The sequence below is a fragment of the Myotis davidii genome, unplaced genomic scaffold, assembly GCF_000327345.1.
Source record: "Myotis davidii unplaced genomic scaffold, ASM32734v1 scaffold964, whole genome shotgun sequence".
In the NCBI taxonomy this organism is placed as follows: Eukaryota; Metazoa; Chordata; class Mammalia; order Chiroptera; family Vespertilionidae; genus Myotis; species Myotis davidii.
Genome location: NW_006298351.1, coordinates 1,469,507 through 1,479,490, shown reverse-complemented (window position 1 = coordinate 1,479,490; position 9,984 = coordinate 1,469,507). Strand labels below are relative to the sequence as shown.

Genomic DNA, 9,984 nt, shown 5'->3' with positions numbered 1-9,984 from the left:
GGTGGTGAGGATAGGAGGCTCTGAGAGCCTGTGAGGCAGAGACCGGCCTCTTCACTCCTCAGGCCTTGAGAGTCCAGGGTCTCTGCCTCAGAGGCACCAGCACCAGAGCCCTATGAAGGCTAAGGTGTCAGCTTCTGGGGTCCCAGTTTCCTTTCCTTGGCTACACTGCTACATGGTCTTGGCGACCATGGAGTGGGGCCTGGCCTTGCTGGAATAGGGGTGGCCTTGAAAACCTGAGACAGGGAAGGGGAGTGGGAGGAAAGGCAGGCATGCCCTGCTAAACCTCCGAATGTTTCTGATGCCTCCCACCCCAGACCACCACACACGCAGCTCAGTACACATTCACTCACACATAAGCTTCCATCCACATGTGTTCTCACCCTCCAGGCGTAGGCGCGCGCGCACACACACACACTCACACACACACACACACACACACACTCACACTCACACTCACACTCCCCTCTAGTGACAGCCTGGCTCCTGCCTTTGGCTCTCCCTTGGCCCTCTTCCAGGGACCATGTGCTGCAACTAAATGTGAAAGTCCTGCTCCTGCCCCTTCTTTCAGCCCCTGACCCAGCTCTGACCCCATTGGGAAGAACAGGGGACTTACCCCCTGGCTCCTCTGCTGTATCCCCACCCCCCCACCCCCCGCCCCTGAACTGACAATCACTTTCTGGGACAGGTTGGGAGTTTTAAAGGGCCTGTGTCGTTCAGTCCCCTCAAAGAGAAGCCCTTGTCAGTGGGAGATAAAAAGAATTCTTAGAACCAACATTAAAACCCATACCAATCTGGAGGGAAACCAAAAATGGGAGGGGACACCTCATTTTTGCTGCTTCCAGAAATATTAGAAACTGACTCACTTGATTGAAAAATGGAACAGCGTGCCTTGACTCGGGGTGGGGGCCGTGCACCAGATGGGGACCGGACCTGCCAACTGCTGCATGGCCTTCAGCTTGGCTGGGCTTTGCAGGCTGCCAGCTGCTAAGCGAAGGTGGACGAACAGTGAGGGGATGGTTTTTCCATTCTAGGCTGACCCCCTCCCCACCTGTGAGCCTCCAGGGGTCCCTTGGATAGTTCAGATGCCCCTTGCCTTAAGCCTCAGCTTCTACAGTGCCTTTTTGATGGGACCTCACTTCCCCAAGCTTCCCTGGTGTGGGCCAGACAGGGGTGGTCTGGAGGTGGTTTCCTTGGCGTGGATTAGACAGGGATGATCTGAGGTTGGGCCCAGGTCTCCCCCTTCTCAGCCCCATAGCTGCTGCCACCAAAACCCCAAACCGGGGGTAGGTGGAAGGGGAGCTGAGAAGGCAGCACCCTGCTCGACCTGTGGCTTCCTGCCTGGCTTCAGAGAGCATAGCAACCTCCCAGGCCTGCTCTCCAGGTTTCTGAGAGCACAGGACGAGCAAGGCCTGTCACAGATGCACCGACTCTACTTGAGCTCCAGAGAGCGCTGAGCTGAAGAGGAAAAGGAGGGGAAGGGTGTCTTCCCCACTTGGGAAGTCAGTATACGGCCTCGCAAGGTCGCCCTGACTCTGTACCCCAGCCTTTGATTTGTGCCAGATCATAGCTGCATTACTGCCAACTGACCTTACGATAATCCTGTGCACCTTCTAAAGATTTATTGTTTTGAATTGCTGCTTTTAATAACATGTTATATTAAAGTTCTAATTAATGTGTCTGACTTGCCATTTAAAAGCTCCCTTTGAGAAGTCGCCTATCTCCCCCAGTGAACTATAAGCAGTTGGGTAGCAGGAGGAATTGGCTCTGGTTTCTGGTCTTGGTTCCCTGGAGACAGAGGAATGGTGGGACCCACCCTCTCCCTGGCCACCCTGCCATTCTTGCCACTGCCTACGAATGCTCTCAGCAGTATCCTCACCCTGACCACCAAGAGGATGTGGGACCTTTTTTCTACTGTGAGTATCTGACCACTGGGGGAAAAAGACATTAGCTGAGGGCCACAGAGAAGTAAAGGATGGGAAGTGAACTCAGAAGTTGCCCCTATTAAAGTACGTAAGTACAGGCACTATCAGCTATTCCGTGCACACAAGCCTAGCGATGCAGAGTGAGTGCTGGGCGTGGCTCTGCTGGTTTGAACCTGCACCACTTTGGTCTGAGTCCTTTGGTTCAGTTCCTCTCCCTTTCCATGGCAGAGCTAATCCCTGCCGGATTCAGTTCCTGGGTGTCGAGAGGGTTTCAAGTAATAACCCAATAAATATGATGGGTTATTACTTTAAATAAACTCTACATTTGGGCAAGTTTGGAGAGAGAAAAAGTCAGCTATAGGGAGGTGACGACCAAGGATCTAACTGAATTCTGTAGTTTCAGGGGTAAAGTGTAGCCCGTTAATTCCCATAAGTGTTCACATCTGCCCTTAAAAATCTTCATTAACTAAAAAAAAAAAAAAAAAATCTTCATTAACTATGGCTTCCACTTTTATCTACCATCCTTTCGCTTTCAACCTTTGAATTGCCCTTGGGACAAAACCACAGTTGGGGCTGGGGTGTTGTGGGGGATGTAGGGATTGCTCTTTGAGCTGACACTGATGGAATGGAAAGACGGTGAATGGCACAGGTGCCAAGAGACCTGACAGCTAGTCCGAGTTCTACAGTGAGCAGCTAAATAGACCCTCCTGGGAACAGTGGTCCTCCCCAAGCTGGAGAGGGCCTGGTTCTTTGTGGTCTGGGTTAGTGTTTACAAATCTACAACAAATAGTAATCTTTAGGAGCCAGAAATTCGAATTCTCAGAAATTCCCTAAATCAGCAAAATATTCTTAAAATACTTCATTCTTTTTTAAAAAATATGTATTTTATTAATTTTTTACAGAGAGGAAGGGAGAGGGATAGAGTTAGAAACATCAATGGGAGAAACATTGATCAGCTGCCTCCTGCACACCTCCCACTGGGGATGTGCCCGCAACCAAGGTACTTGCCCTTGACCAGAATCGAACCTGGGACCTTTCAGTCCACAGGCTGACGCTCTATCCACTGAGCCAAACCGGCAATACTTCATTCTTTATACTCTTTCCTTATTATTATCAATATCTGGAAAAAAACTGTTTAACAAATAAGAATATCAAGCTTAGTTGTATTTACAAAGAACTGGAGCCTAGAGGGAATATTTAAACCCTGGAACCAGGGGACATTACTGGATAGTTTTCAAATCATGTAACATTCAAATATCCTGGCGAGGTGAACAGTATAAGAATCCCGTGTCAAAAATGCTAAAGTAAGAATTTATTTTGCTTTGAAGGCTTTTAACTTGGCACACTGCTCATGGAAATTGTATAAAGTATACTTTGTATAAACTTATTTTATTTGCAAGATAACACTTATGACACAACAATCACAAGCAAGACTGATTAGACAATAGCCATCTCTCTCCGACATGCTCCTGCCCTGCTTCTCCTAACCTTCGGCTCCACTTGCTGGCGTTTCTTGCTCTTATATTTTTATTTGATGGATTCCTTCAAACCAGTAATGTCTCTATGCTTTTAAGCTTCCGTATTCACAGATAATTTTAAGATTTTTTTCTCATTTCCTGAACTGATTTTTCTGGAGATTCCTGATTCAAAACACGTACATGTCCTGAGAAATGCTGGGAAGGCATCTCATGTGGAAACACTGGTCTAGGTCCCGGCCCCAGCTCCACAGCACCGTTTGGGGAGGACTGTGGTAGAGGCCAAACCATGCAAGATGGAGTCATGCAGACCCTAAAAATCAGTGAACTCTATCCTCTTATGTACAGAATAAAGATAGTATCACCTACCTCCAGATCAGTGGGTAGAATTAGGCAATGCAATATGTTTTTAAGTGCCAGACCCACTTACCACATAGATGAAGAACTAAAAAATCTTCCTTTACAATAGGCTGCAGCAGGCTCTCTGAAAGGGATATTATCCAACCTCTTCGGAAGAGGCAGTAGACAGCATCAAGTTTAGAATCAGAGTTGGGGGTTCGGCCTTCCATGCCCTCTTCCACCAGGGAAGGAGCAGGGATAGGAGCGCACCAGGCACAGGGTAGGCAGCCTGGCTGTCCCGTTAGTAACAGCACACCACTCCCTTTCTGGACCTCAGTGCAGTTCAATTTCCTCTACTTAACCTATAAAGTGGAGACGGGCTTAAACCACTGGTTTACAACTTTTGACGAAAACTTTTTTAAAAGCTCCACAAATCTCATGCGAGCTCAATACATTAAATTAACAGTTCTGTTGCACTGGCTGAAGGTGGTGGAGAAGGGCAGGCAATCCCCATACCTCTGTCAACCTCTGGGCTCTGGGCAATTCTGAGAAACACTGGTCTGGAAGTTCCCCAGGGTTCGTTCTGCTTTAGGATGCTCAGTTTCAATGCTCCACTGAGCCCGCCTGTCTCCACTGAGCAAGGCACCAGAACCTTCTGATGCCGGTCACATTCAGGCTAGGAAGGTCAAGACCTATTCCCAACCCATGAGCTGTATCTAAGTGCTAATATCTCCCCAGTCCTACGCATACTCCTGAAGCCCATTCCTGGACCCACTACTCAGGACTCAGGAATAACAAGTGCCACCCTTAGCTAGGAGAAATAATCTTGCTTGTCCCTGAAATTGCACCATTCACAATCCATCCTTTTGAATAAAGTGCTTGCCAGTTCCTCCAGAAGGTGACCTTCAACCCACACACTTCTAGGTAAACAGATCACCAGGTCTATTTCTCCTGAAAACCCGGAGAGTAATTCCACCCGACACTTGAGGTGGCCCAGTGACTGCTGCCGATGACAAACCTCACCCTCACTGCCACTTCCCCTTGTCCCCAACACATCCTCCTTGCCCTCACCTTGGCCACCTGTAAGCAGGAAGCACTCAGAGACATGCTCCACGGGTTCTTGCGTGGCCCGATTGGCCCAGCGTCCTCATAGGCTCAGGAGCCTCGGCCCTTCATCCTCTACAAGTTATTTAGCTCCTCTGTGCTGACAAAAACAAGGAATCCAGAGATGCTGGGAGGCAGAAAGAGGCCTCCTTTCCCCAGAGTGCAGCTGATGAAGACTAGCGGCAGCCAGCAGGATCCACAGAAGGCCGCCTGCCCTCAGTCCTCCTCCATGCCCTCCTCCAGCCACTTCAAATAGTGCACATCTCCTTGGTCCATAGGAAGACTGAAGACCTCTGGGATCTCGAAAGGATGCACCAACCTTTGGGAAGAGAGCAGAGTCCTGTGAGTGACTATGATTAGCATCAGTGAGGTGATAAAACCCAGCAGGCCAGCCTCCCTTGAGGCCTCTGCAATCTGCTGCATCCCCTGTCCACCTCCATAACCCACCACCCCTATCTACAGTGGTGAGTTGGGCCAGATAGCCTTACAGTCTCACAGACATGGGTTCAAATTCTAAGTCTGCCCCTTACTAGCTATGTAACCACGGACAAATCACTTACTTTCTCTAAAGGCCTACAAAAGAGGGAATGAAAATAGCACCTACATGACTGGATCACTGAGTATTAAATGAGACAAGGTACATAGAGCACTTAGCTGGTACACTGACTGGTGCTGTGCATTCACTGAATGTTAGCTGCTGCCTCTATTACTATCCCACACTCATCACTGTGCCTTCCCCAACCACCACCCACCCTAATACTGCTGTATTCTCTGCTCCACCTAGAAAGTTCTCCCTGCTCCTGTTCATCAATCAAAATCCTCTTGATCCCTCAAGACCAAACCACCACTGACATTTTCCAAGGGATTTCTCTTGACATCCAAACCCCCAGGAACCTCTCTCCCTTTTCCCACTTCTTTCACCTGGCCCTCGGCACACCATGCAAGTTTTCTTCATTTTCCAGACTAAAGGAACGTGAGGCCTTGGGCTTCAGTTTCCCATCTGTCAGAGGGAGTCATAATCCTCTGCTTCCTTCCAGCAGAATGAGACGCTGTAAAGTTCTCCTGAGACACACGCATCACAGCATGTGCCCAGGTGCTTACACGTTTAGGGTAAGCTGGGTAATTTTACCTGGTGCCCCAGGTCAATTAATTTTATTTCATGGAAACCTGGGCCAGTGTATGTGTTTTTATAAGCAAACATACAGTATTCAGAGAGAGTAGGACATTTGTAACACGTTAGCAGTAAGAGCTGCCACTGGTGCAGCGCTTCATGTGTCTACCTCACATACATTCATCCCAAGGGACCATTATGGCCCATATTTTCTGAGGCACAGAAAATCTAACTAATTTGCATACACTTCAGCTACACCTAGCAAGTAGAGTCAAGAGTTGATGCTGGAGGTTAAGCTCTGGGTTTCACCATCTTAACCATGAGGCTGTCCCTCACCAGATAAGCTGTGATTTCTTGGTAGTGCCGGTTCTACCAAAGGTGCCTATTCCCCCACCTCTGCTAAGGTGGTATCGCAGGGCCTTCTCTACCACTAGCTCTGAGGCCCGGGTATAGCCATCTATTTACAGGATCCTGGTGGGAGTGAAGGAAAAGAGTTTCATCATCCAGTAAGTAACTTGCATCCTAGCCTCACATCAGAGTCAATCCGGGTGTTTCTGAAGAACATATTTGATCCCCATTTTAGATCAAATAAGTCCCAATCTGAAGTGGGGCTTAAATTGGTAATTTGAAAGACACCTCCAAGGGATAATAGTTATTAGCCAGTATTGTTTAGACCAGTCCTTCTCAAGCTTTTAACGTGCATGGGAATTACCTGGGGATCATGTTAAATGCAGTTGGGTTCAATAGGTTTAGGGTGAACATGAGACTCTGCAACTCTATTAGCTTTCAGGCGATGCCAATTATTCCAGAACCACACTTTGAATGGTAGGGCTTGAAACTAGTAAAGCCCATTGACCCCTGGGCAACTCCAAGGTTCCCTCAGTTCCATGAGTCCATTAGTTCATAATAATGCTAATTTGTTATCTTTTCACTGTGTTGACATTTGCACTAATGATACAAAAGTGATGATGGGTAAAACTGCTGGCACCTTAAGCACATGCATCAAGACGATGGCACCAAACTGTACACGCCTGCACGCATAAAGTCAAATTCACTTAAGAACATCCTTGACAAAGTGGTAAAAATTACAATTTTTATTCAGTTTTGACCCTTGAGTACATGTATTTTTAGCCCTGTGTGACAACATGAGGAGTATACAGAAAGCACCGTGCTTGTGCCTAAATTCAGTATGTCCTACACTTGTCTGAGTCACAAGCTAGAAGGAGACTTTCTCATGGAGCGCCATTTTTAAGCCTGAGTTACTGTAAACGGTCATTTTTACTAATCATGGTTACTCAGATTTGAGGATTAGGTAGACACTGTCTCAGACATGAACAATGTGAGTCCATCACTCAAAGACAATTTACATCATGTGTTGCCAATTTAAAAAAATTATGTTTTCAAGCAAAAATTAGAAGTTTGGAAAACTTGAATTTATCACCACGAGCTTTCCAAGTGTCCCAATACTTAAAGATGTTTCTTATTAAGCCATATTTTCAAAAAATGTAAAATGATGCCATTCTTCTCATTTTGGGGAGGGGGGGTGGAATATGGTTACTTTCCATAAAAAATGCATTATTTACAACATTAATAAGTAATGGTTTTATTATTATTAATTTTTAAAAAATTCTTAGTTTTAATTTCTAACATAGTTAACTTTGATATAACCCACATAAACAAAGCTCTTTTAGGTCCCTGGTAATTTTTTAAAGTGTAAAGGAATCCTGAGACCAAAATTTTGAGAACTGCTGGTTTAAACTCACTCTAGCGGCTAGCGTCCTCTTATAGCCTCACCCTGTGAGAGTCTAGCCTCTCACTTTACATACGGAGAATCTGAGGGACAGGCACCTGTCCAGGGTCATATGGACGGTTTGTGACTAGGTTTCCTGCTTTCCACGCTCATTCACTCAATCCCCAGAACGGTCCTGGCTGAGAAGAGACGCCAGTATTACCTGACATAGCTGGACAGCATGCGGACCTTGGAAGTCTTTGTCTTTATTAACTGTAAAAGAAAAAAAACAAAACACTGCTTTACCTCAGCCCAGCTCTGCAGCTGCTCATTTTCTCAACTGGCTATTTAGGAGACAGCATTCCCTCTAGGTCACCAGGCCCTGTCACAGCTTGCAAATGAATCTAAGACAAGAACCTCAATCAGTTGATCTTTGCTAACTTTTCATTGGAATTCCGTATCAAGGCCCATCCCCAAACCCAACTTCACTCACCAACAGAATCTCAGTGGCTTCTTCTATTTCTCCATTCCAAAAGTACCTGGAGACGAGAACAAGATCAAAGTATGATGCTCACAAAACAAGCCTACTGAAATGTCAAACCTGGCTCAGTTAGGTGACTTACTGAGGTAGAAACTTTAAAATCTTTCCAAGTCCACATAAAGAAGTTTACAGTTGGCCAAGGCATGACAGGTCAACTAGTCCAATCATTCTAATGCATGCTTCTAGCATCTGCCTGAACATTCCTGGAGGTGAGAGGCCCACCATTGCTTGAAGAAGTCCACCTACCTTAAAGGTTTTCACATGAGGTGGTTTTTCTTATGGTGTGCCAACATCTGCCACCCAGCTGTTTTCCCCAACTTCCATATGGAGAACCACCTCAGGAGAGTCAACCTGGCTCTCCTGCTGGACAGAAACTCCTACGTTTTTTCTCCTCCAAACTGGGCATCTCTGGCTTTTTCAACACTATTCTATACTCATGGCTTCCAGGCCCCTCCCCATCCTATGGAATGGGGCTACTTTTACCACTGACTCTCAATGTTGAGTGCCCATGAAAGGATAAATAAGAAGCAGAGGAGGCTTCAGGGAAGAAGTGAGCCTTACAAGACATGGAAACAAGTCCAAACGTTAAAAGTCAGCGATGACATTCAGAAAAGAGTATGAGAACACCATTATGTGAAGGGAAATTTGGCCTAAAAATATCTACACTAACCCAGGGGAAATCTAAGATGACCTAAGCCACTGGCCCTGCCTCACAGAGCCATGGTAAAAGGATCAATTACAGGCCATCTGAAGGGAATGCCAGGCTGAAGTTCTGTTCTAGGTCCCAATCATTGGTTCCCAGACTGGCTTTATGTGAACCACCTATTCCACTTCTTAAAAATTCAAAGAACCAAGCCCCACCCGCAGAGGGACTGATCAAGTAGACCTAGAATGGAGCTCAGGATTGGAAGCACAGCCAAACTTGGGAGCCATAGCAATAAATGATGTGAGCCACTGAGGCAATGACAATGTTGGCAAGTGGGAGGAGCTTTAACTATATAGCATTTTTCTGTTTTGACCTTCAGAGTAGATATTATTTTCTTCCCCATCTATCCTTCCCTCCCCGCGCCATGCCCTTATTCTTTCTCTCTTTCCAGGAGGGAAGATGAGGAACAGGCTAATCAGAGCGTTTAAGGCACAAGACAAATCCTGCACAAGGTGTAGAGGGATGCTGAACTATTTTAATGAAAGAAATGGGACAGACCAGACTTAACTAAAATAAAGGTGTCAATGAAATGAAAGACAGGGAAGGCACAGAAACAGCCTGTCACATAGGCCAAACTCTCCTCGGTTTCCCAAAGAATCTAAAAGCAATGGAGATTATCTCCTTTGGTAACCCTACTTGCCTTGCTCAGGGATGGAATGCCCATTCTGGCTTCCTTGCTAACAACAAACTAATTAATTTAAACAAAGAATGTACAAGCAGGACTCACTGTTCCTAAACTGGAGGGTTTCCCCTCCTTTCTCTATACACGCACAGCACATTTTTGCTTTTGTTCATAGGATGACATAAACACACTGGTTCATTTCCTTTGAATACAAATCACCCGTGAAGTGTTGATTAATTAAGTGCCTCTGAGATGCTCTTTCACAATTCCCCATTAGTTCAGTACCCATCCCACCAGCTAGGACCTGACCTTCCACTGGCCACAGCAAAACTCACAATGAGGATGCCTTGGGCAGGATGTTCACAGAGGCAGCCAGCTTCTTATCCAGGATAGCCCTAAAGCAAAGAGAGTGACAGTCAATGGGGCAAGTGTCCA

At 46.4% G+C, this 9,984-nt stretch overlaps 1 protein-coding gene across 3 annotated transcripts in view; it reads right to left on the bottom strand.

Annotated features, from left to right (window-relative positions):
* Positions 1 to 4,088: 4,088 nt before the first annotated feature.
* The window catches only part of LOC102773189 (protein CutA homolog), a 17,402-nt gene continuing 11,506 nt past the window's right edge, over positions 4,089 to 9,984 (bottom strand). For 2 of the 3 annotated variants that reach the window (XM_006773988.2, XM_006773989.2), the window contains exons 3-6: positions 9,885 to 9,944; positions 8,174 to 8,219; positions 7,904 to 7,953; positions 4,089 to 5,159 (exon numbers count right to left, since the gene is read on the bottom strand). In XM_006773988.2, the coding sequence (XP_006774051.1) occupies positions 5,057 to 5,159; positions 7,904 to 7,953; positions 8,174 to 8,219; positions 9,885 to 9,944 (259 nt within the window). In that variant the 3' untranslated portion in view covers positions 4,089 to 5,056. The remainder of the gene's footprint in view (positions 5,160 to 7,903; positions 7,954 to 8,173; positions 8,220 to 9,884; positions 9,945 to 9,984) is intronic. The other variant, XM_015570635.1, reaches the window with a different exon arrangement.